The 23,365-nt window shown below is 34.4% G+C and overlaps 10 protein-coding genes and 2 non-coding genes across 12 annotated transcripts; 6 read left to right on the top strand and 6 right to left on the bottom strand.

The window, feature by feature from the left end:
- Positions 1–123: 123 nt before the first annotated feature.
- Positions 124–1,044, bottom strand: NAEGRDRAFT_46325 (uncharacterized protein; the record flags this gene model as incomplete). The annotated part of the gene is made up of 1 exon (XM_002681272.1): positions 124–1,044. The coding sequence occupies one exon, from the start codon at positions 1,042–1,044 to the stop codon at positions 124–126; it is 921 nt and encodes a 306-aa protein (XP_002681318.1).
- A 327-nt stretch (positions 1,045–1,371) lies between these two features.
- Positions 1,372–8,265, top strand: NAEGRDRAFT_63235 (uncharacterized protein; the record flags this gene model as incomplete). The annotated part of the gene is made up of 1 exon (XM_002681417.1): positions 1,372–8,265. The coding sequence occupies one exon, from the start codon at positions 1,372–1,374 to the stop codon at positions 8,263–8,265; it is 6,894 nt and encodes a 2,297-aa protein (XP_002681463.1).
- A 470-nt stretch (positions 8,266–8,735) lies between these two features.
- Positions 8,736–9,251, top strand: NAEGRDRAFT_63234 (uncharacterized protein; the record flags this gene model as incomplete). Its single annotated transcript, XM_002681416.1, has 1 exon — positions 8,736–9,251. The coding sequence occupies one exon, from the start codon at positions 8,736–8,738 to the stop codon at positions 9,249–9,251; it is 516 nt and encodes a 171-aa protein (XP_002681462.1).
- Positions 9,252–9,470: 219 nt separating this feature from the next.
- On the bottom strand, positions 9,471–10,706 carry NAEGRDRAFT_82965 (cysteine protease; the record flags this gene model as incomplete). The annotated part of the gene is made up of 3 exons (XM_002681271.1): positions 9,471–10,092; positions 10,143–10,219; positions 10,326–10,706. The coding sequence occupies 3 exons, from the start codon at positions 10,704–10,706 to the stop codon at positions 9,498–9,500; spliced, it is 1,053 nt and encodes a 350-aa protein (XP_002681317.1). The 3' UTR covers positions 9,471–9,497.
- Positions 10,707–11,027: 321 nt separating this feature from the next.
- Positions 11,028–11,100, top strand: NAEGRDRAFT_t97. The gene has a single exon. It is a non-coding gene; the product is annotated as a tRNA-Phe (tRNA).
- A 10-nt stretch (positions 11,101–11,110) lies between these two features.
- NAEGRDRAFT_46323 (uncharacterized protein) lies at positions 11,111–11,965 on the bottom strand (the record flags this gene model as incomplete). The annotated part of the gene is made up of 1 exon (XM_002681270.1): positions 11,111–11,965. One exon carries the CDS (start codon positions 11,963–11,965, stop codon positions 11,111–11,113), a length of 855 nt encoding a protein of 284 aa, XP_002681316.1.
- Positions 11,966–12,632: 667 nt separating this feature from the next.
- NAEGRDRAFT_78371 (2OG-Fe(II) oxygenase family protein) lies at positions 12,633–14,939 on the top strand (the record flags this gene model as incomplete). Its single annotated transcript, XM_002681415.1, has 1 exon — positions 12,633–14,939. One exon carries the CDS (start codon positions 12,633–12,635, stop codon positions 14,808–14,810), a length of 2,178 nt encoding a protein of 725 aa, XP_002681461.1. The 3' UTR covers positions 14,811–14,939.
- Positions 14,940–15,004: 65 nt separating this feature from the next.
- NAEGRDRAFT_63230 (uncharacterized protein) lies at positions 15,005–15,463 on the top strand (the record flags this gene model as incomplete). Its single annotated transcript, XM_002681414.1, has 1 exon — positions 15,005–15,463. The coding sequence occupies one exon, from the start codon at positions 15,005–15,007 to the stop codon at positions 15,461–15,463; it is 459 nt and encodes a 152-aa protein (XP_002681460.1).
- Positions 15,464–16,162: 699 nt separating this feature from the next.
- NAEGRDRAFT_63229 (uncharacterized protein) lies at positions 16,163–16,579 on the top strand (the record flags this gene model as incomplete). The annotated part of the gene is made up of 1 exon (XM_002681413.1): positions 16,163–16,579. One exon carries the CDS (start codon positions 16,163–16,165, stop codon positions 16,577–16,579), a length of 417 nt encoding a protein of 138 aa, XP_002681459.1.
- Positions 16,580–17,293: 714 nt separating this feature from the next.
- NAEGRDRAFT_30761 (uncharacterized protein) lies at positions 17,294–18,874 on the bottom strand (the record flags this gene model as incomplete). Its single annotated transcript, XM_002681269.1, has 1 exon — positions 17,294–18,874. One exon carries the CDS (start codon positions 18,872–18,874, stop codon positions 17,294–17,296), a length of 1,581 nt encoding a protein of 526 aa, XP_002681315.1.
- A 501-nt stretch (positions 18,875–19,375) lies between these two features.
- On the bottom strand, positions 19,376–19,446 carry NAEGRDRAFT_t79. The gene has a single exon. It is a non-coding gene; the product is annotated as a tRNA-Asp (tRNA).
- Positions 19,447–20,141: 695 nt separating this feature from the next.
- Positions 20,142–22,204, bottom strand: NAEGRDRAFT_77239 (uncharacterized protein). Its single transcript, XM_002681268.1, has 2 exons — positions 21,989–22,204; positions 20,142–21,508 (listed from the first exon to the last, which is right to left on the bottom strand). Exons 1-2 carry the CDS (start codon positions 22,148–22,150, stop codon positions 20,177–20,179), a joined length of 1,494 nt encoding a protein of 497 aa, XP_002681314.1. The 5' UTR covers positions 22,151–22,204; the 3' UTR covers positions 20,142–20,176.
- Between the last annotated feature and the right edge of the window lie 1,161 nt (positions 22,205–23,365).

The following is a 23,365-nucleotide window of genomic DNA, read 5'->3' as shown; positions in this document are numbered from 1 at the left end:
GAATAGATTTGAGTGAGTTCCTAAAATAGCTGCTTTGGATGTTCTGAGATGTTCGAAGGAGATGCAAAGGAACAAGTTCATTCTCTTGAAAAAAACAACACATTCAATGTTTTACAATGGTTTTTATACATAAGTGATGAGTTTTCCATCTCCATAGAGTTGTCCATTTTGAAGAGGTGTGTCTAAGAGTTGGAGAATGTTTTGAGCTGCCTTATCTGGTGTGAGTGGAGCCTTAAAGGAGGTCAATCTAGTGTTGACCCAACCAGGATCTACAGCATTGACTTGAGCGTTTTGACGAGTTGTTCCCTCAATTTTAGTCAATGCATGAAGGAAAACCTTTGAAACAAGATAGGGAGCATCTGGAAGTGCTGCTGGAATTTTGGATATTCTTTCAGTAGACATGTAATCTGGATTTTTCATAACTGATTGAGTGAGAAGATGATATAAATCTTCTGAGGTGAGTTGAGATTTTTCTGGAGTGAATACTTTATCTTTGAGAGTTTCTCCAATTTCTGGAATTGATTTCAGATAATTGTTGGTTGATAATTTACATACTCTGGCTCCCAAATTCAAGATGGTTGGGGAATGAGCTGATGAGGAACTAATGTCCAATAAACTCTCACTCAAATAGAATGGAGTAAAAAAGTTAACCTTCAATGTATCTCTCACCAATTGAACAGTTGACATGTTCTTGAAATTTTCATCATTTTTCAACATTATTCCTGCATTGTTGATGAGAATATTTGGGGCAGTAAAGGTATTTTGGAAATGTTTAGAAGCATCTGCACTGATTGACTTGATCCAATCATTGGCTTCTTGCTTATTCTGCAATTCTTTGAGAAAATTAATATTTACAAGGGTCACTCTTTCATCCAAATTACTTTTAGTCCGATCGGAAACAAGTGATTGCATGACTTTCTCTTTATCACTTGCATTTCTAACAGTTCCAATAATCTTATATGAAGACTTAGCCAATAGATTTCTCATCAATGCATTTCCAATGCCCTGAGAAACACCAGTAATTAGCACAAGCTTTTGAGACATTTTTTTATATTTGAGTATTTCAATTAGAATGATTGAAGAACCACTTGTTTACAAAGACCTCTTAAGGACCATACTTGAATAACAATATTGAAAAAAACAATAAAAAAAATGCTGTGATTTTTATTTCTCCAATATTATTTGATTGACAACTTTCGAGATGAATTGATTGTGAAATGAATTTGTTCCATTTGGAATGGTTACTTAGTAATTCAATATTAATATTTCGCCTGCAGTAAGTCACATTACAGTAAAATACTGTAAAAAAAGCCTCAACAACAAGTTAGTGAGGAATTTAATAACCTTACCTTCAATATCATCACGGAAGAAATGATGAAGTCAAAAGGATCGGATGGTTGTACAATAATCCGTAATAGCCGAGTGATGTATATTGTTATATTAATATTAATCATATTGAATAGCCTTAATGGTGTAGTAGTCACAGATCAAATCGAGCGATTTACTATCACCTCCTATGTTGGGGATGGTAATGAGGGAAATTCTGGAGATGGTGTATCCCCTAGTCATGCTTCAATTGGTTATGTAGATGCTATTGAAGTAGGATCGAATGGAGATTTGTACATTGCCGATAAAACATATCACAGAATAAGGAAAGTATCGAATGGAATTATCAAAACAATAGCAGGAACTGGATCTTCAGGAGGGTATTTTGGTGATAATGGTGTAGCGACATCTGCCAAGCTCAACAAACCTCAAGCTTTGGCTTTTTATAGTGGAGACGGGACTTTGTATTTGGGTGATTCTCTAAATTATAGAATTAGAAAGATATCAACGAATCAAATTATTTCCACAGTTATTGGAAAAGGAACAAAAGGAGCTTTGACTGAAGGAACTGCAACCAGTTCTACTATTGGTCAAGTATTGGGATTGGCAGTTTCTTCGAGTGGAGTCTTATACTTTTCAGATTATACCTATCATTGTATTGGTAAAATTAGTGGAACGGTTGTGAGTGTAGCTGCAGGCACTTGTTCTCTGTTAGGATATGGTGGAGATAATGGTGTTGCCACAAGTGCTAAACTCAACAGCCCTAACGATGTTGCCATATCACCAACAACGGGCGAGTTGTTTATTGCTGACACTGGCAATAATGTTATTAGAAAGGTTGGATTAGATAACAAGATTATCACAGTTGTTGGTACAGGTGTGAGTGGATATTTAGGAGATGGAGGTCAAGCTAAACAAGCTCAATTAAGCAGTCCAACATCAATAGCCTTTACATCAGCAGGTGAAATGCTTATTTCTGACAGTGATAATTATGTAATAAGGAAGGTTTATTCAAATGGAATTATACGAACAATTGCTGGATCTGCAAGGAATTCAGGGAGTGTGGGTGATGGAACAGATTCTCTGTCTGCTCAAATTGATTCAGTTTACTCAATTTCGTATTCAAATATTTCTAATGAAGTTTTCATTGCAGATACTTCGAATTTTAGAGTTAGAAAATTGACCCATACCAGCTGTGGTGGAGTTTTATGGAATAATTCAACTGTTTGCTCTTCGTTTGGAGTTTGCTCTTACATTGACCATTGTGATTGCTCAAATGGCTATAGTGGAAACCTTTGCCAAAATTACTATTGTTACTCAATTGAAAAAGACCTCCCAGCAACTTGCTCTGGACACGGAACATGCGTGTCTCCTAATAATTGTACATGTTCAGATTTTACAATGTGGACAGGAAAAGATTGTAGTTCTCCTGTTTGTTTTGGTAAAACCAATGGAGAGAGCGGAGTGTGCAGCAATCATGGTAATTGCTCCTCTCCTAATTCCTGCTCATGCAATGATTCTTGGATAGGAAGTAGTTGTGAAATACCTAAATGCTTCAATATTCCTGCTAACTTTTCGGGAGTCTGCAGTGGGAGAGGGTTGTGTGTGACTGTCAATAATTGTTCATGTAGTCCCAATTACTATGGAGATATGTGTCAATATTTTAATTGTCATGGAATAAGGAAAGATAACTCCAGTGTTTGCTTTGGGAATGGTATTTGCTCAAGTCCAAATAATTGTTCCTGTGAAGGAGTATACTATGGAACGGATTGCTCATTATTCGATTGTTTTGGTATTGAGCATTCAAGAGAGGAAGTATGCTCGTATAATGGCTGTTGTTCTTCTTATAATAATTGTTCCTGTCATCAAGGATACTATGGAATAGAGTGCAACATGTATCAATGTTTTAACATTGAACACAATTCAACCTTAGTCTGTACTTCGAGAGGTGAGTGTAACTCTCCAAATAACTGCACTTGTGAAGAAGGATATTTTGGAAATAATTGTCAGTACCATCAATGTTTTGGAAAGAATGAAACGGACTGTTCAGTTTGCTCTTCAAATGGTGATTGCCATTCCCCAAATAATTGCACATGTTTCAGTGGATATTATGGTTTAGAGTGTACTTTTTATGATTGTTTTGGGATTGAGAGTTCAACAGTGGATTCCTGTTCAAGAAATGGTCTTTGTTCCTCACCAAACAACTGCACTTGTTATGAAGGTTATTATGGAAACCAATGTGAAAAGTTTACCTGTTTCTCATTGGAAAACAATTCAACAGCTGTATGTTCATCTAATGGTCTATGCGTATCCCCAGGTAACTGTTCATGTTTGGAAGGTTTTTATGGCAATAATTGTGAACACTTTGAATGCTTTGGAAAGAATGAAACAGAGACATCTGTATGTTCCTCAAACGGAATGTGTTTAGGACCTAATAACTGTTCATGCGATGATGGATATCATGGACTGGAATGTTCTCTTTTCGATTGTTATGGTTACTCTTCTAATAGCTCAAATGTTTGCAGTGGGAATGGTAAATGTGTCTCTAGTGATGAGTGTTTATGCTTTGAAGGATATCTTTCAGAAAAATGTGATGAATTTACATGTTTTGGATATCCCTCAAACCATTCCTTAGCATGTTCTTCATTAGGGCAATGTTTTGATTACAATAATTGCTCCTGTTTTGATGGTTTCAGTGGTGATAGTTGTGAATTTGCGTCATGTTTTGGGGTTGTGAATACAAGCCAGGAGGTCTGCTCAGGAAATGGAGTGTGCATCAAACCAAATGAGTGTGATTGTTTCTCTGACTTCTTTGGAGATAGGTGTGAAAATTTCTACTGCTTTGGAGTTTTGAATAATAATACCAATGTTTGTTCAGGTAATGGTGATTGCGTCTCAAGGGATGTATGTAATTGTACAACTAGTGGTTACTTTGGTGTTGATTGCTCTGACTTCTCCTGTTTTGGGATTGAAAGGAATGATTCCATAGCTTGCTCTTCAAACGGGTCCTGTGCAGGTCCTAACAATTGTTCCTGCAACATAGGTCACTACGGTGATGAATGTGAACAATTTGATTGTTTTAATATTTCAAATAATGATCCAGGAACTTGTCATTCAAATGGAGAATGTATTGCCCCAAACTTGTGCAAATGCGAAAATGGATATGAAGGATTAACGTGCAGCAATTATTCCTGCTTTAGCATAGATTTCGCCAGTGAAAATGTATGCTCATCAAATGGAATATGTACTTCTCCAAATAATTGTTCTTGCAAAGAAGGGTTTTATGGAGCTGAATGCAATCTGTTCAACTGTTATGGAAAATCTTCACAGAGTTATAATGTTTGTTCAAGTCAAGGCTATTGTAAATCTCCTGATATTTGTGAATGCAGAGATGGTTTCTATGGTAAAGAATGTAAAAACTTTTATTGCTTTGGTATTGAGTATTCAAATACTAGTGTCTGCAGTCGTCATGGAGAATGTAAACAACTGAATTCTTGCTCCTGTTATCAAGATGATATTAAGGGATACTGGAGTGGAGATAAATGTGATCAATGCATGCATCCTTATTTTGGAGAAGAATGTAAAACAACACCATGTAGTTCACCTTCATCTTGTTCCTATCATGGTGAATGCCAAATGAATGGAACATGTATATGTTATTCGAACCAGAAAAATGGATTTTGGAAAGGAACTAAATGCGAGACTTGTTTGGAAAACTATTTTGGTGCCAAATGCCAGTTGAGCTTTAAATCAGGTTTGAAATTCTCAGACAATGGCGATAAGATTTCCCTAGAAACTAATGGATTTTTTCCTTCTCTTTACTATGTGGATTGTAAAAAAGTGGTTCTGAATAATGAGCTTTTAGGAACTCTCCCGTCTTGTGAATGGAAAAATAGCACCTTTTATATTAATCTTGGTGAAGATTTTACATTAAGACTAGGGGGCATCCTATATATCAATGTGGAAGTACTAGGAGAGAATTCAAATGGCTCCTTTGTTGAAATGAATGTTAGTCCTCCATCATCCCCATTGGCACCTACTGTGAGAATAGAGAAACACTCATTATGTGATGATTTCATTCTGGATGGATCGAAGAGTTATAGTAGAGATGTAAAGCCTGTCATTTTTGAGTGGAGTGTTATCTCTTTAGATTCAAAGATTAACACTATCCTCCAGAAAGCCAACAATAATGGTGCTAAGACTGTCTTCTTCAAATTCAATGACTACTCCAGAGGTGTTCACATTTTCAAACTGAAAGTGAAAAGTACCTTATTCAAAACAGAAAGTGAAACTACCTTCACATTTGATATGAACTCGGATCCACAACCTCCTGTATTCATTGGTTCCAAAGTTGTTAGTGTGAGTGATTTACCGATTGTATTCAAAAAGACAATCAATCCAAATTGTGTATCCTCTAACTTTACCTATACTACAAGCTATGCCAAGGTAGATGGGCCTCCTCTAACATTCTCTGTAAATAACTATAACAACTTGGTTATTTCAAGATATTCTACACTGATGGATTCTCTCTATTCATTTTCAATTGAATTTAACTCGATGAATGAGTATTTAACATCTAAATTTACATCAACCTTTAACATTCAAACTAGAATTTCAGAGTTGGATTTGCAATTATTCGCAGTAGAAGCCTCCTCGACAAAATACGTTCTTGCATATTCCCTCACTGACAATGACCACACAACAGAGAAGGAACAGATGTTATGGTCTTGTTTTATGAACGGGGACACTTGTTCTTCTCTGTTAAATTTCAATTCTGAACCAAACTATGTAACCATTTTCAAGCCAGACAATCAAAGCTTTTGGAATGCTCCTATAGATATAAACCTTAATGTGGTGAAAGGTTTTAGGAATGTCTCCTCCTCTTTACAAATTAATTTCCCTTTAGATTCAAAGTTTGGCATTCCACCAGTCATTAATCTTCTCTACAGCTCTGTGAACCCAAAGAGTGTAAAAAAGGGTGAGATTTTAAATCTTCAAGTTGGAATTCAAGGAGTTGAAGATATCAATCGCGTTCAAAGAATTTGGAGGATTAATGGGACTAAAATAGATCAAGCATTGCTAAAGAAAATGAGAAATCCATTGTCTATCTCAAACTCTATTATTATAGATACTCAATATATGGATGAAGGCGTTTATATTCTCACTCTAAGAGTGGATGATGAATCTAGTTGGTTATCTTCAACTTTGTCTTATCAATTCAGGGTTGTGAAATTCCCAAAGCTGTGTGAATGTTCAGTAACCCCTTCTCTTGGTTATGCTCTTAGCACAGAATTTTCTTTTAGATGTCCAAATTGTGAAACAGAACCCTCCTTTGATTTTGAATATGGTTTTATTGATAATTATTCAGGTTTGAATATCCCAATAGCCTCCAGCTCTGCTCAATCATCAAACAAATCAATGTCTCAATATTTACCAGTATCAAATTCTGGAACCTTAGATCTCTATATTAAGATTGTAGATCATGATACCGACACTGATATGATTGTCAAAACCAGTGTCGCCATTATTCCACCAACTGTTAGTGAAATTACAGAATTGAAATCCCTCATTTCGACTTGGACAAGAAGATCTATCCAGGAAAAGCAAGAAGAAACTCTTTCTCAAAATGTATTTAACACGGCAACCATCACCTCAATTGTTACAATGATTAAGGACCAACTATTGTCAAACTCAACAACAAAAAGAATTACCTCCACTTCAAATGTTGATGCATTGATAGAGGAGCTTAAATTTGATTTTATAACCAATTTGGCTAATGAAGAAGTTGGAAGGGAAAAATCTCTTAATCCATTAACTACTGAATCTGTCACCAGCTTTATTTATTCAGCATTTTCACTTTCTAAAAGTGTAAGCTCCCTAGATGAGGGTAGATTGTCGCTTTTGATTCATGCTTCTGAAAAATGTTTGAGCGAAGCTTATTCAAATAAGAACATTTTACTCTTAGATGGAGTTGAAAAGTTGCTGTCAGGATTTATTTCAGTATTGTTCGAAAATGTGAACAAATTAGAATTCAACTTGAAATATGATTCTGAGTTTTTGAAATTTTCAACTTACATTTCAGAATTATCCAAAAGAAATATGATATTAGGGAGTGAGCCATCTAGTAGCAATGTTGGTTATTCAACCATTACTTCAAATAGACATTTTGCTGATGAGCTTTCAGAAATGTATATTACATCACAGAGTGTAAAAGTCACTTTACCAAAACTTGCCCTCTCAAGCGTGAAACCATGGAGTTATTCATTATATTCCATTAATAATCAAGGAATATACAATTCAGATTCGTTTGTGGTTGTAGAACCTAAACGAGTTATCAAGTCAAAAACAAGCATCAAATCAAAAACAACTGTTTTCCTTTCAATAGTCAACTCGAGTAATCAAGTGGTAAATATGAACAACTTAACAGCCCCTATCATGTTTTTCATTCCACTTACTGAACAAGTTGGCTACAATAATTCAAACGTTTTTTACAAATATGAATGCAAGACTTTAAGTGATGGAAAGATTACTAATGCACCTTCATGTTCATTTTCTCTGGCTGATAACTCAACAGGCGTTTGCACATGTTTTGATAATCAAATGATAGGTATTTTAGAAATAAGGGGAGAGATCATTATTGTGGAAGAAGCTAAACCAATTATTCTTCCTGAAACATTCTCTGGTAATGATATTCTATGGATCCCTCTTGTTGTCATGGCAGTTTTGATAGTCATTCTAATGTTCACTTGTTGTATCTTTATTCTAATTGGTTGCCTTAAACCAGAAACTAAAATTGAAAAACCTAAACCTGAAATGCAATATAAGAATTTTGCTTTAAATCCAAAGTTTGCCAAGAAATTGGTCAAGATTGGAGAAGTTGATTTGGAGGAAAATCCAATGGATAGTGAGTGGGAAATGCAGGACAGTAGAAAAAAGTAAATCGAAACTAAACTATTAATAGTGAATAATATTAAAAAATCCAAAAATAAAAAAGAATGCAAGAACACTGTGTAACAATTTTACTCATAGACTTTGTCAGTAATAATGATGATCCATTACTACAATCTATTAGAATTGAAATGCTACAGAAATCAAAGGAACGATTAAATCAGCTCTCTAGAAAATTGATGGTTATAAATCAGATGCGAAATTCGAATGTGCCCTTCATTCCGAGTCGGAAACCATTCGATTTTAGTTTAGATCGGGAGGTGGCTCTTGCTGTTATTAACAAGTATGGAAGTAAAGGTTTCGAATATTTACACAAAAGTTTGAGAAATGACACTGAACTAATTTCTCAAGCTATTTTACATGATGAATTTGAGAAAAGATTGAAAATAAGAGATCCCAAAGTAGTTAACAAGGAATTAGTTCAGAAAAATTGGATTCTATTTAAAAATTTGAGTGTTGAGATGAGAGAAGATGAGGAAATTTGCAGAGTTGCTGTTAAATGTGATCCACGAGCTATTCAATTTGTTTCCAATCAAGATTTATTGAATGATAGACGTTTTATATTGGAAATTGTGAGACACTCTGGATTATTATTGGAATTTGTTGGAGAATCTCTCAAGAATGACAGGGAAATTGTGTTGACAGCTTTGAATCAAGATCCAAATGCTTTCAGATTTGTTGGTGAAGATTTGTTGAAAAATGAGGAAATTTCCAAATTTTCCCCACAAGTCAGCTCAATTGAACTGACTATCGAATCATTAATTAGAAAGAAAATGAAAGTTTATATGAATCCAAATGATACGTTTGAAATGTTTATCAATAGATTAGAAGATAGATTGTGTGTAACAGATCAAAACGTTGTAATAGCTAACAAATCAAAGTTAATTCCTTTAAGTGAATATGCTAAAACATTGAAAGAATTGGAAATTGACAGTAATTCCAAATTGGTATATCTTTATAGATTTTATGGTGGTTAAAACTTAGGGCGTTGAATGGATAATTAAGGTGATAGATTGGGTGAAAAATCTTTTAACTGATGATTTGTTTTTACAATGAAAATTGTAAAATTTTCCTTTGTTGTTATTTAATTAATTAACGAGAAAGTTTCATTTCATGAATGTGTTGCACAGTTAGAATAAATTCCACTGGTAACAAGAGTAATTAAAGTTACCTTTTACAAAAAATAAAAAACAATAATTAATTAAAAAATTCATTTAATCAATTTAGATCAAAGAGCTGGATGGAACAGAGTTCAAACCACACTTGCCCTTTCCTCTAACAATACGGAAATAACCAGATTCACCCCAGTCAGCTCCCCAACTGTTCTTGATAATCCAATAGTCTTCCTTTTCACCCAACCAGTTGGATCCAGTACCGAAACCAACAATCAAAACACCGTGATCCAAATCTTGTGGATTACAGAACCATGGGTTAGAAATACCAGAGGTATAAGTTTGGAGCCATTCAGCATTGATAGCAATAGAGATTGGACCGTTAGCAGCCAACCAAGCAGCCATCTTACCTTCATCAGATGGAATTGAGGTCCATGAGTTGATGGTAACAGCAACATTAGACTTGTTGAATCTACAAGTATCATCAACACCTTCGTATGGATAAGAATCTTCAGTGACCAAACCGCCAGTCTTAATGACATATTGGAATGCAGACCACATCAAACCACCGTTACAACCAGCATCACAAGCTTGTTGTCCTTGATAAGTAACACAGTTATGATCACAGTCAACCAATTGTTGTTCAGAGAGGGAAACCAATTTACCAGTCTTGATTTGGTGAATACCTTCAACGTTACCAGTAGTACTAGATAAATTAATGACCCTTTAAATAACATTCAAATAACAAATACAAACCTGAAAGTCCAACAAGATCCGCATGCACCTTGATTCTTAACTGGAGTGACAGCACCCTTTTGTCTCCAATCCCATGACTATTATTATAATGATGATTATTTAATTATTAAATAACGTGATTCAGTGGGTAAAATTTAAATGATGTTAAAAATGTTAAATAAATAATATAATTTAAAAACATACGGTTGGAGTGTCCTTAACTTGTTGAGCAGTAACGACAGCTTCCTTTGGAGCAGCCAAAATCTTTCTGGCTTCTTCTGGAGTGTAAGTCTTCATCAAGAACATTCTCTTGAATTCTTCTGGGGTCAAATCCATGAACTTGGAAACACCGAAGGTTTCTCTCTTACCAACATGATTGTAGTATCTAGCCTTTTCAACGTTGGACTTGAAGATTTGATATCTCTTACCGTGGTCTTCAGCACCATAGAGCTTGGCGTGCTTCTTGGAGAATTTAACAAAGAGCTTCTTCATTTCAGCTTCAGAAAGTGGAGTGTATTCTTGAGCCAATGCGAAGGCAGCCAAAGCTACCAACAACATGGCGACAATAATGAAACGGGATTGCATTTTTTTTTCGCTAAGAATTTTTGGCGCTTGTTACAAGGAGCACTTTTTGAAGGAGACAATCGTTTATCTTCATCAATCACACCACACGAACCAATCAACAACAAGTTTAAAAGTTCGGAGACAGGAGTTCAGGAATAATGGTTGTAAAACAGTTTGATCGTCAAACAATAATCGGAAGGATAATATGGTTTTACCCATTGTATCATTTTGAAACAACATTTGAGATTATGCTGCTCGTTAATGATGAGTTCTGAACAAAGTTTGTTGTAACTGAGAAAACAAATTGTTTTATAACAACATTCAATAATAGTTGAATAAGAAGCCGACATAGCTCAGTTGGGAGAGCGTAAGACTGAAGATCTTAAGGTCCCTGGTTCGATCCCTGGTGTCGGCAATTTTTTTATTTAACGAAAGAAAATCTTATTTTCATCAGGAGAAACATGACAATCCACATCCTTATATCTACATAAATCCTTTTGATATTCCAAAATTCCAATTAGAAATTTGCTATCAATTTTTTCATTTTTCAACAAATCATTTGCAAGATTGGAGGCCTTATCAAATTGAGAAGTTCTTCGATAAAGGTCAACAATAAGCATCTTTTGCTCCAAAGTTAGGCAAGTTGTACTCTTTTCAAAGAATTCAATGGCTCTCCTTCTTGAAATAGATGCCTTATCATTCTCATTTCTATCATCAAAAATCCAAGCTGATTTTACATAACTCCATGCACATGCAAGGTAATTCTGCTCCTCTTCTTTGATTAATGCATAAAGAAGGAAGCTATTATCGTCTTTCAATGCTTCTTGATACTTGTCAGACTTGACAATATTTTTCATTTCCTCAATATTTTCACATTTTCCAACGGATTGATTGACGAAACCACACGACTCACACTCCTGAACCTCATCCACCAATGTATGTCTTGCCAAAGGAGCTGGTCTCATATCTAAATCACAATTCCCAAATGAACTTGTTGAAGTAACTTGATCAAATTGGCCTTCATGTCCACACAAGGCACAAGTTGTACGAATAGTGATAAAGGTTGTTCTCGGAAAATTATTCTGTTGACTAAATCTATTCAATTGATTGATGGAAAATGATCGTGTTATTGTTGACTTGACATTGAAAGGATTATAAGTTTCTATGAAGTGTTTTTTACAAGATTTTAATGTATTGGATTTTGACATGTTAATACCTTTTACATTTCGAGGAGTTGATCTTGATGATGGCAGCAATGAAGTGTTGAGGAATCTTTTCATTTTTTTTTGTAAACAATTTTGATTGAGCACAAAATCATCTGTCAAACTGTACCATTTCTTTGATTTCAGTATGAATAGCTTAAATCCTTGTTAATATTGCATTTCAATTTTATTCAAATCTAAGAACCTAAATTCATGGTATGATTAATATTCCATAAATCAAGAAAATTAGTGGGTACAGCCATATCACGATTCAAGCACCTCATAAACATAAAGTTGTATGTCAACACAGTGGTAAAAAATTGGCTCCTTAATTTCAAAACAACATTAAATCCAAAGAATTTTTCAGAACAAGCTCTACCTGATGTCTTGCACCATTTTCCCAAAAATCTGCTTCTTTGTCATTGTTTTTGGCGGGAAATCAAATTGAACATATTCACTTGTGAAAATGAACCTGATTCAACTTCAAATTCAGAATAGCACCTTCAAGTTAAATTTCCAATAATACACTTTCTTTATTATTTCCAAAATCAAAAAAATTGCAACTGTTAAACCATCACTGTTTTCATTGAGAGATTTTAAAACACAAATTCAACTAACAACTATGAACTTGATTTCTCTATTGGTACAAGAACCATCCATTCTCTCCGAGCTAATGCTCATGATAGAGCCCACGGAGTGGATCAATTCTCTCTTCCTACTCTCTCCGAAGATTTACTCTAAATTCATGGGAAATGATGAGATGGTTTGGAAGGAGTTGTGTCAGAGGGAGTATTCTCAAGTTTTGAAGCAATCTTCTCACTTGATTATCAATGAAAAGGGCTATAAGAGATTGTTCATTCAACAATTACAAATAATGCAGAGATATAAGAAGGGTTTACATCATTTGACATGTCTGGAAGGACACTTGTCAGCAGTTCAAGCAATGTGCTTCTCCAAATTGAAGAAGCAGACAACAATTAACATCCCAACATTGTTTTCTGGTGATATGAAAGCTTGTTTGTGTCAATGGGATTTGAGATCTACTCTCCAAATGAAATCCATTGATTTTCATAGTGGAGATGAGGGAAAGATTTTAAAGATTTTTGATTATGAACCTCAGCAAGTGGTGGGAGAATCTGATGTTGTCATGTCCATCTCTCCTCATAATGATCAATGTGAAAAGAGACACTTGTGTTTGTCATGTTCGAGTGGTAATGAGAGTGATGGGTCTCATTCATCGTTGATTGTTTTTGATCCGTCAGATGGTGTTGTGAAATATTTCATTCATAGTGGATTGAATGAATCTAAATCTGGTATTGAATCAAAGGTTTCTGATTTTGAACATTTCAATGTTGAATGGGTTGTGAATTCAACTTCCAATAATTTGAATGTTTGGAAATTGGTTGATGAAAAGTATGAAAGAATTCATCAAATAGAGTCGATTAGCGAGTTCCATAATTATAATATAGCAAAAATTGTCAAATTGACATCGAGTAGCAAGTTGGTAGCAACGAGTGGATTAGATTCATTTGTTTGCATCTCCAACATTGAGAATGGAGAAGTGATAGGAAAAGTGTCAACTTTGCACACTTCTCCAATTAATAATTCTTTGAGAGTTTTGAATTTTGGTGAAATGGTATGTCTCTTGAGTGTGGATATGAATGGTTCAGTGGTAATGAGCTATTGTAAAGAAGATTCAATGGAAGATATCAAATCATGGAAACAATATTTAATAGCGGAACAATCCAATTCTGGAAGGGTCAAGATAACTTGTGAGGTAACACAACGATCTGATGAAGAGTTTATAATCTCCATTTCCTACCAAGACAAGACATTACAGGTGATATCCTGTAAATTACGATTTGAGGATGGAAAATTATCGAGCATTCATTCTTTACAACACAATGAATCCTTGCCAAGCTCATGCACCAATATTGTTCTCACTCCAGAGAAGCTTATTTGTTCATGCAGAGATTGTACAGTGAGATTGTTCTACATTGGAAAGAGTGGTTCTTCTTTGAGTTTAACTGAAACAGTCGAGTTGGATTGTAGTGGATCTCAATGTAATTCCATGTTGTTGATTCCAGATCAGTCAATTCTTTTGCTGGGTCTCTCAGATTCTGCCATCTTTTTTGTCAAATTTAGTCCAAGATATGAATGGGAGTATCCTTCAGATTTTGAACTTGGAACGGATGATTTGCAATACGATCACACCAATCATGCCTACCTGAAAATATTCAAAGATTTCAGCATTGACCATGCCAAACCATGCACTGAGAGAAAACCAATTCAATGTGTAACATTCTTGGAGGGAATATTTGATGATAAATTAATTGGCACCAAATTCACCAAGAATACCAGTTACCTGATTCATAATTTATTGAGTGAGGAAGAATGTCAACACTTGATCGAGCAAACAGAAAAATTAAGCTATGAGGATTTGTATGGTTATGCTAAGGAATACAGATCTAATAAGAGAGTCATTGTTGAAGACAAGATTTCTGCACAAATTCTATTCGAAAGAGTAAAATCAATGGCTCCTCAAGTTTACGTCGATCCAGAATCAGGAGATACCTGGGACTTGGCATTCCTCAATTCTAGATGGCGATTCTGCAAATACACACCAGGTCAACACTTCCTTGCTCCTCACTATGATGGTTGTATTGAGCTCGATGGTGATACTCGTAGTTTTTACACATTCATGTTCTATCTCAATGGTGATTATGAAGAGGGAAGAACCACATTTATCAAATCACATACCTTCCCACCTGCACCACCATTTGAAATCAAGGGACACGTTGAGCCAGAACCAGGTCTGTGCATCATTTTCCCACACAATATTCTTCACTATGGCTCAGTTCTCAAGAGTGGCACTAAATATTTGATGAGAAGTGAATTAATTTACAAGAGAAGAAAGAATTAATATGTGGAATAAAGTTTTATCAGATTGGAATCATAAAGACTGTTGCAATTTCAATGTTAATGATTCTTTTCCACATGTGCAAGTTGTGGGAAAATATCTTGGGAGTTTCAAAATAAATAGCCCGCGCTTAATAATTAAAGTCCAATTAAATGTCCACAAAGAAGTGTTAACATTTTCAAGTAAATTGGAAAAAAATGTCTTATCAAGTCTACGAATCAGGTGTCTTACCAGCCTCCATCTCAACTGTGTGGCCACTCGTTAGTCAATTCGATGGCTCCCCAAAATGGTCAGCTGTTGTTGAAGAGAGCACTATTGAGAATTCTGTAAATCCACAAACCATTGGCTCCATTCGCTGTCTCAAAATTCGAGGAGTTTCAACACCAGCAAGGGAGGAATTAATAGCCCTTGATCAAATCAATCACACTTTTACTTACAAACTATTGCAAGCTGGTGGGGCCTTTGCTGAGCTGCAAAACTACACAGCAACCATCAAGGTCAGTGAAATTACACTCACCAATCAAACTTTCTTTGAGTGGAGTGTTCGATTCAATTGTCCTGCAGAGAGAAGTGAGGATTTGACTCAGATTGTGCACTCGGCCTATCGTGGCGGAATTCAATCACTTATTGAACATCTCGAATCTCCAAAGCAATAAAGTCTATACTACGTACAATTAAGGAAAATAATATCACCACAGGAAATATTAAAATTCCAATTAAAAGGATCCATTCAACCTTAAAAGTCTCGTCATCTTCATATTTGTGTGGATACATCTTGTACAAGTCATAAATATGATAAACAGTAATAGAGATGTGATGTTCTGTACGTGAGTTTTAGGACTCACTACAAGTGATTCATCATTGTATTTTGGTTCCTTAGAATAGCCCATTCGTACTCATAACCTACCTTAATAGAGAATTTACTTTACTTTTAAGGTTACTGTAATTAGAGGCAGAGATATGATTCAAGCTACCTTCTATTATTCCACAGAGAAAAAAAAAGAACCACACCACATCACTTCTCTCATCAAGTTATTTGAAGGATGAGGAGCAATATTGAAGATATAAAGATGAGGAATATTATACTGATAATTGTCTTGTTCACAACAATATTCATATGTGGAGGTGAGAATCAAGTTGAATGCGTAGATTTTTCACTCATTAGAGATGAGTCACTGAGAAGGACAATACATCAGGCATGGAAGCAGAGTTTACCTTCTGGGGACTCTAAATGTTGTTTACCACCAAGATATTCCATGATAATGACAAGTAGTCTCACACGAAAGAATTCCACACATGACCATCACCAACACATCTCAACAACCAATAGCCAGACATGGATCGATAGAGAAACCATGAGAAAACGTATCGATTCTGTGAGTATCAATCCGAATGGTGAACCAATCAATGCGAGTCGTTATTATTTTAGATTAGGTTCCAATGATTATGAATATCATGTAATGAGAGGACATTGCTCTTGTAGGATTTTGAAGGAGAAAATTGATTGGGATTTGGTTTGCTATCCGTTGGATAGTAAGAATTCATTTGGAAAGAAGCATGGAGAATTTGAAGCAACTCATATCTTTACCAAAACCTATTCACAATGGACGACAAAACCAACTCAACCAGAGCAGTATTGTTTTCCTTTGAGTATTGAACTCACTCTGCCACAAGTGAATCTTTCACAGAACGTTTACATTCCAAGCACGATTGTAGACTCGACCATGTTTAGATTGCCACCAATTTGTCCAGTTTACACTAGTTGTAAATAACTTGTTGTTGATGAATTAACCAAGTTGTTTGGTGGAAAGAATGCAAATATTGCTAGTTGGATTCAAATCCTAGATTTTGAGTCTGAATCCAAGAAATTGTAACCATAGAAGTGTGGAATTGATACTCATTCAAAACGAAGAATGGTTGAAATATCCAACTACTTGTTATTTGATCTTTGATCAATTTAACATTATAGCAAAGCGAGCAAAGACATTGTACCATATTTCAGATAAATTTCTATAAAATATTGTGGTTTTCGAGAATCCTCGGACCGTGTTTGCGTTTTTGATATTAGATAAAATCGCGAAATTGTGAATTTTTTTCATTTCACATTTTTGCCAATAAAATTGAGATTGTGCATTTTTGATAAATCACGATGCACAATGTTGGTTGTTTTTACATTAAAGATGATATTACGAGTTTGCTAAAAGGAGGTGGTATTCATTGTGTACATCAAGTCCTTACTCACCTTTCAACAATGGGAAGAAAATTATGCAAAAGTTATTGGAAACTAGGCTGAAAAATTGAAAACCTTGAATGAAAACATACACCAATAATTGAGGTTTGTTGCGATTTTGTTCATCGCAATTTATTGGTAAAAAATGCGTTTTTCGAATTTTGCTCCTTGCAATATCAATAAATTGCAATTTTTCTCGGTCCGAGGATTCTCGAAAACCACAATAATAAATTGATTTATAGTATTTATTACCTTATTAAAATTCGTCATGATTTTTAATTGGATCCACGATGAAACTGGAAATAAGCTTTTCAGTTTTAACATTATCTGTGACTTCTTGAATTCCATCCTCTAATAATTCATCAATTAGTTCAAGATTATTGGCAAAACTGTGAAGAGAAATCACAGTTTCACTCTTGGCGTTGGTTTTCAAATCGAGAGCTGTAACTGTGAGATTATACTCTCCATCAATTTGAAAGGAAATTTGAATTTGTGCATTCCCGCTCTCAGTCAATTCAATTCCTTTCAGAATCAAATCACCGATATGAACATTCCTTGGTCCAATATTAACCACAGATTCACCAATGAAAATCTTCAAATGAGCAGATTCACTAAAATCATCCAAATTTGAAAAGATTACTCGTTTCACAGTTGGTAACAAGTCACCCCTTTGAATAATCTTCACCAATTGATGATCTGAATTTTCAATTCCAATGGAAAATGGCGCAAGAAATAAAGTCGGAACACTTGATTCAGGATGATTTCTCATGTAAGCTTGAATAGCAGCACCAACCTCTGGATTTTGCCCATGTACAACTTTGGAAAATGGAAAACGATTAGTAATTGACTTCCTTATTAACGGGTTATTGGTTGAGTCACCTGAGAGAATGACCGAATCAACAGTCTCAAAGTAAAAAACTGTCTCTGTAATAATGCTGTAAATCAACTTGGAAATTTCATCAAGAAGGTCTTTACAATGTTTTTCAAAGTAATCACGAGTTAGAGTGTATGTGAAATCCTTTCCTTCATAGAGAGATGGTATTACAATATGATATTTACAATCATTCGAGAGGGCTATCATTGCTATCTCAGCATGACTCATTAACAAGTCATTCACCTGTTGATTTTCCAATAAATTCACATCTCTTAATGATTCATGTTGTTTCTTAAATTTCGAAACAAATAAATCTCTCAATTTCATATGAAACTTTTCAGATCCCAATTGGCCATTCGATTCAGCTTGGTAAACTTCAAACACGCTATTATTTCTACTCAGTACAGTTGCATCCAATGATTTTCTTCCCATGTCCACAACTAGAATGTTAGCTGAATTATTTGATTCGTATTCCTTGGTATTGAATGTTGCCGTGTTGACTGGATCTAGAAGAAATCTTTCAATTTTTAAACCTTGCTCTGAAGCAGCATTTCGAATAACATTTCTTTGATCAGGACCAAAATAAACAGGAACTGAAATGTAGATTCTTGTAATATTCTCATTTAAATATTCTAAAGTTGCTTGCTTTACATCAAGCAGAATGTTTGAATAAATATCTTCTGGTGTCATTTCCTTCACAACTCCATCTACATCAAATTTACAATAAACCTTTCCATTTCTTTCAAAAATCTTATTCGATTCCAACAAGTATGGATCTTTAAATTGAATGGATTTGTAATTTTTTCCTATTATTTTGTTAATATTCTCAAAAGATTTGTGTTCAATCTGCCCTTCTCCATCTCTAATCCATTCAACATTACCATTTCTAATAATGACAGCTCTCCAGTGTGTATTTCCGATAGAAAGTCCAATAATTGGATCATTATTCGATTCCTTTCCCATAACAAATATTGTGCATAAAGCCAAAATCAACACCAACAATGTTGCTTTCCTTCCAATTACTTGTTTCATCATTTTTTTTAGTAATATTTATTTAACAATTTTGTAACTACTTCTTTAAAATGGTTTATAATATTGCAAGATGATTTTCAAACACGTGTTGCGTGATTAAGAATATTGTAAAAAACACGTGTTTTTTGAAATAGGTAGTTTGCTAGTTTCATTGAAATCCGTTGTAAATATATTGTGTTAATTAAATATTAATAAATATATAATATTTAATTAACAAGTTTAATGTAAATGAAATTAAGGCATGGAACTGCAGGCAGCTGAAAAGAACTTGGAATATTTTTAAAAAAAATGAAAGTATATAATCTTTGATTATTTTCTCGGTGGTTTTAAGAGATGAAACTTTGAAAAATGGTAATTAGCTCGACTACATATCATACCTGCTACTATGAAAAAATTAAAACTCAAATCCTGGAGATAAAGCAAAAAACTATTCTCGAGTGCCGGGAATTGAACCCGGGTCGCCAGAGTGACAGTCTGGAATGCTACCACTATACCACACCCGATTACATCAAGATGGGTATGGGCCCTTAATTCTCCTTAGTATAATGTCTGTTGGGCAAGCAAACCCATTAATTTATTAATAGAAGCATGAAACTTCCATTTCAGAGTTGGTTTTAAAGAAAGAATAATACCATAATGAAATGAATGTTTTCAACCATCTGAAGGTAAGAGAGATTGCAAACTAGTACTGAATTTGAGGCATGTAGTGTAATTCTAACATCACGATCAGCTCATTTCTCTGAAGTGTTGGTGGCGTAACTCCACCCATGCCTTTTTGCTCATATTGTTTTAGACCTGTTGTGCCATATAAAATATCATTATTTATTGAACTAAAACAAGCCAATGTATAGAAAAACAGCTCTGTTGACAAAGGATCTAATTTTAAATAGATTTGATCCAATTTATCCCACCATTGGACCATTTGGAGGTTCTGTAAGTGGTACAAACCTCCACAAAATATCGAGAAGAAGATTTGTAATTTCTTAAATATGGAGTTTAAGATTTTCAATATTCTTTACATTCATTGTTTTAGGGTTATGAATGGCTACGGCCATATCACGATGAATGCACCTCATCCCGTCCGATTTGAGAAGTTAAGCATCGTCGAGCCACATCAGTACTGAGGTTGGAGACAACTTGGGAACCTGTGGTGCTGTAGTCTTTTATGACTGCAATCATTCTGGATGAATATGAATAGGCGACCTTAGAAAATCTTTTATTTTATTACAAAGCTTAGCTGTTAAGGATGGCTTCAATTTCCTTTTCTGACTTTCTTTGTTTGATAGCAATGTTACAAATAGCCAAGAAGAAACCAAGGAAAATAAAACCAAAGAAGATCTTATCCAAATATTGGAATACATATCCAAGACCAAGAATGTGTTTGACATAGGTATTCATCATTGAGTCAATAACTGAATTTTGGACGTAAGCTTCAAAAGTTGAGGCACAGAATTGTACAACTGTTAAAGAACCTAGCAATAATAATCCAGTGTTGAAAAGGAAACTACTAGTAAAAGTATCCTTCCATCTAATTGGATAAACTGAACAAATTGGAATTCTACCAGCAATCAAAATGTTTCCGGCCAAAATACTGAACAATAAATAGAATGCGAAAATACTGTACAAAAGCATACCGAAAAGTGGGAAAGCAGTATCGAACCAAATGTAGAATTGATTAAGACCTCCCCACAATGGAACAGTTGGAAGTGTGTAAACAATCAAGTGAACAATCCACAAAACTGTAATAATTGCCAAAACGATACCTAAACCCAATGAGAAAATGTACAAAACAATCCAACCACCTCCTCTTTCAAAGGCAGTCTTGACCTTCTTGAAATCATCATCCAATTGATAGACAGCATCCTTAAAGGCACGGTAACTACGAATAGATTTTGGTTTGGCACGATTACCAGGTTGTTTTCTCAAATCATCCAATCTCTTACCAATTTCAATCAATTTGTGGGCACGTGCAGCATATTTCTTTTGTTGTTCAATAAATTCAGACTTGGAAATCTTCTTTGGACGATAAACGAACCACAATATCAATTCTAGAGGAACAGCTGTCAGGCCACAACCACCACAAATTAGTAAGCAAAACCAACCAGCCAAACTTAACAAGGCAATAAGGTAAACCAGGAATGACATTCTCACATCAAAAGTAGTACCATACTGACTGGGTTTATCAGGCAATAGAGAATATGCAGAAATTCTATCATCAGCAACATAGTAACCTGTATACTCTTTCACATCAATTCGGGCAATACCCAACCAAATATAAGTGACACCAATAATCAATGCACACAATCCAAAAGTGATGAGAGAACCAATCAAACCACAGAGGCATTGACGAAGGAAACCTTTTGGTGTACCAGCTTTATCTTCATCATAGGATTCATAATAGATGAGTGCCCATGGAATAACAAGGCAAACCAACAATCCGACAACGCCAAACAAAACTTGCCAAATAATTTCCAAAGCACTTCCTATTCCTCCTTTATATCTAGTATTCCAAGCATCGAATGGAATGATCAATAGTATACACCCTGCAAACGTCATTCCAAATACCTATTAATTGATATGTAAGTAGAATTGTTGTTATAATATTATTACATTTTGAAATGTTGTTGTTGTTGTAGTAAATAATAATAATAGCAAAATAATGTGAATATTAGAAGATTGAGAGGATGATACATCAAGTCATAATAGTTTTGTTGTTATCCATCAAATAATATCATCAATGATCGAAATGTGTTTTAACATGTAAACATTTCATCATCAAAACATTCAACACAATAATACCATCATAATGTTATTTGAATTAATAATAACCAAATATTATAAAAGCACCAATACAGTGGTCATCATCATACAGTCATTTTGTTATTGTTGTTAATTTTGTATCGTAAATTTTAATTTTGGAGGGAAAATTTCATCACCCGAATATTAATTAAACAATTTTTTCATCATCACCAAATTTTGTATATACAAAGAAGCAACAGAAGAAACAGATAAGAATAAAATTGCTAATGACCAATATAAACTTACACATATAATTTTGGGGAATATTCCTTGGAACCTATCGGCTGGACTTGAGAAGAAAATAATAAAGAGAACAGCACCAACAAAAAGAACAATGGGAATGATTGCTATACAAGCAATGAGTACCAAGTTAGGCACACTCGATGTGCTTCCATTGAGAAAATCCATATTTTTACAGAAGAAGAGAAATGTGTTTAGACGATGGTCTCTTATCTGTCAGCTGTCTAAACGGTAAATTGGTTAGACAGAATTTTTTTTGAAAGAATTGATGTTTGTGATGTGATTAGAGTCGTTATGCACCGACTTTAACTAACGAACACTATCTGGTATCCTTCTTCTAATTGGATATTTAGAAAGAGAGGCGTATTAAAAAGAACAACATTCTAAATGCGTTTTTTTGTAATGTTGTTTGAAATTAAAGTTTGTAAATTTGAATCGTGTTATTTTTAGAGAGATATTTGGTTTTAATAACTGTTTTTGAATGCATGAAAACTGGTACCAAAGTTCCATCAGTTTTACATATTTATCTGCAACACATCTATTTCTCAAATAATTAAATTCAAAAATCCGAACCAGTTTCAATGATCTTACAACAATTGAGGTGAGTTCCACGATTATTTACAAGACAACTACTTTACAAGTAATGAAATAAACTTTATTTTATATATTGAAGTTATTTGAAATGCAGTATCTTCAAATGGATCTTTTGCTAATTTCTTCCAAAGCTGTCTGTTCTGGGTCTCTATGTTTGACCTGGGAATATGTAATGTCATCGATGGTATTTAAGAATCAACAATTAGAAAGCAAACATGCAATATCAAACAATTTCCAATGTTAGCCAATCCATATGATAAGAATGATGAATTCAGATGCGCAAAATCTTGGAGGAAAAAAATGTATCATCAAACTGATGATGTTTCATGTCTTTTTCTTAAGAAATGTGGTTGAGGTTTACAATGATCTTTCATTAGAAGAATTAGGAAGATTATATGAGAATAACAATGGATGTCCCCAAAAGTAAAGAATGGAGAATTGTTGGAAGATGTTCTTCAAAGGGGAATATTCAAAATTCAACAAATATCAAGTTTCGAACAATATTTCCAATTTATATACCTTCCAATGTTAAATTCCAAGTCAATTGCCAAATATTTGAGAAGTGTGTTCAAATAAATTTCCATCACAACAAGGAAAAGAAAACGTCAGTGAACAATAATCAATCAAGCACCAGTAATGTGTGCTTTCATTTCTTGTTGACATATCAACATTAATAATACCAAACAAAAACACCAAAACATAATAAATCAATTCACAGATGACTTTCGTACATGGACAAAAAATTTGTACAATCAATTCCACACCAAGCAAATAGATTGAATTTTGTAA

This window comes from Naegleria gruberi, assembly GCF_000004985.1.
Source record: "Naegleria gruberi genomic scaffold NAEGRscaffold_6, whole genome shotgun sequence".
Classification (NCBI taxonomy): Eukaryota; Heterolobosea; class Eutetramitea; order Acrasida; family Naegleriidae; genus Naegleria; species Naegleria gruberi.
The sequence above is the reverse complement of the archived record's forward strand: the minus strand, read 5'-3'. Positions and strand labels throughout refer to the sequence as shown.

Bases quoted from the DNA above. Each gene is read 5' to 3' on its own strand.
- NAEGRDRAFT_77239 (XM_002681268.1), bottom strand. From the start codon at position 22,150: ATGGATTTTCTCAATGGAAGCACATCGAGTGTGCCTAACTTGGTACTC. The intron at 21,509-21,988 runs GTAAGTTTATAT...ATCAATTAATAG, and splicing joins TATTCCCCAAAATTATATGT to GTATTTGGAATGACGTTTGC.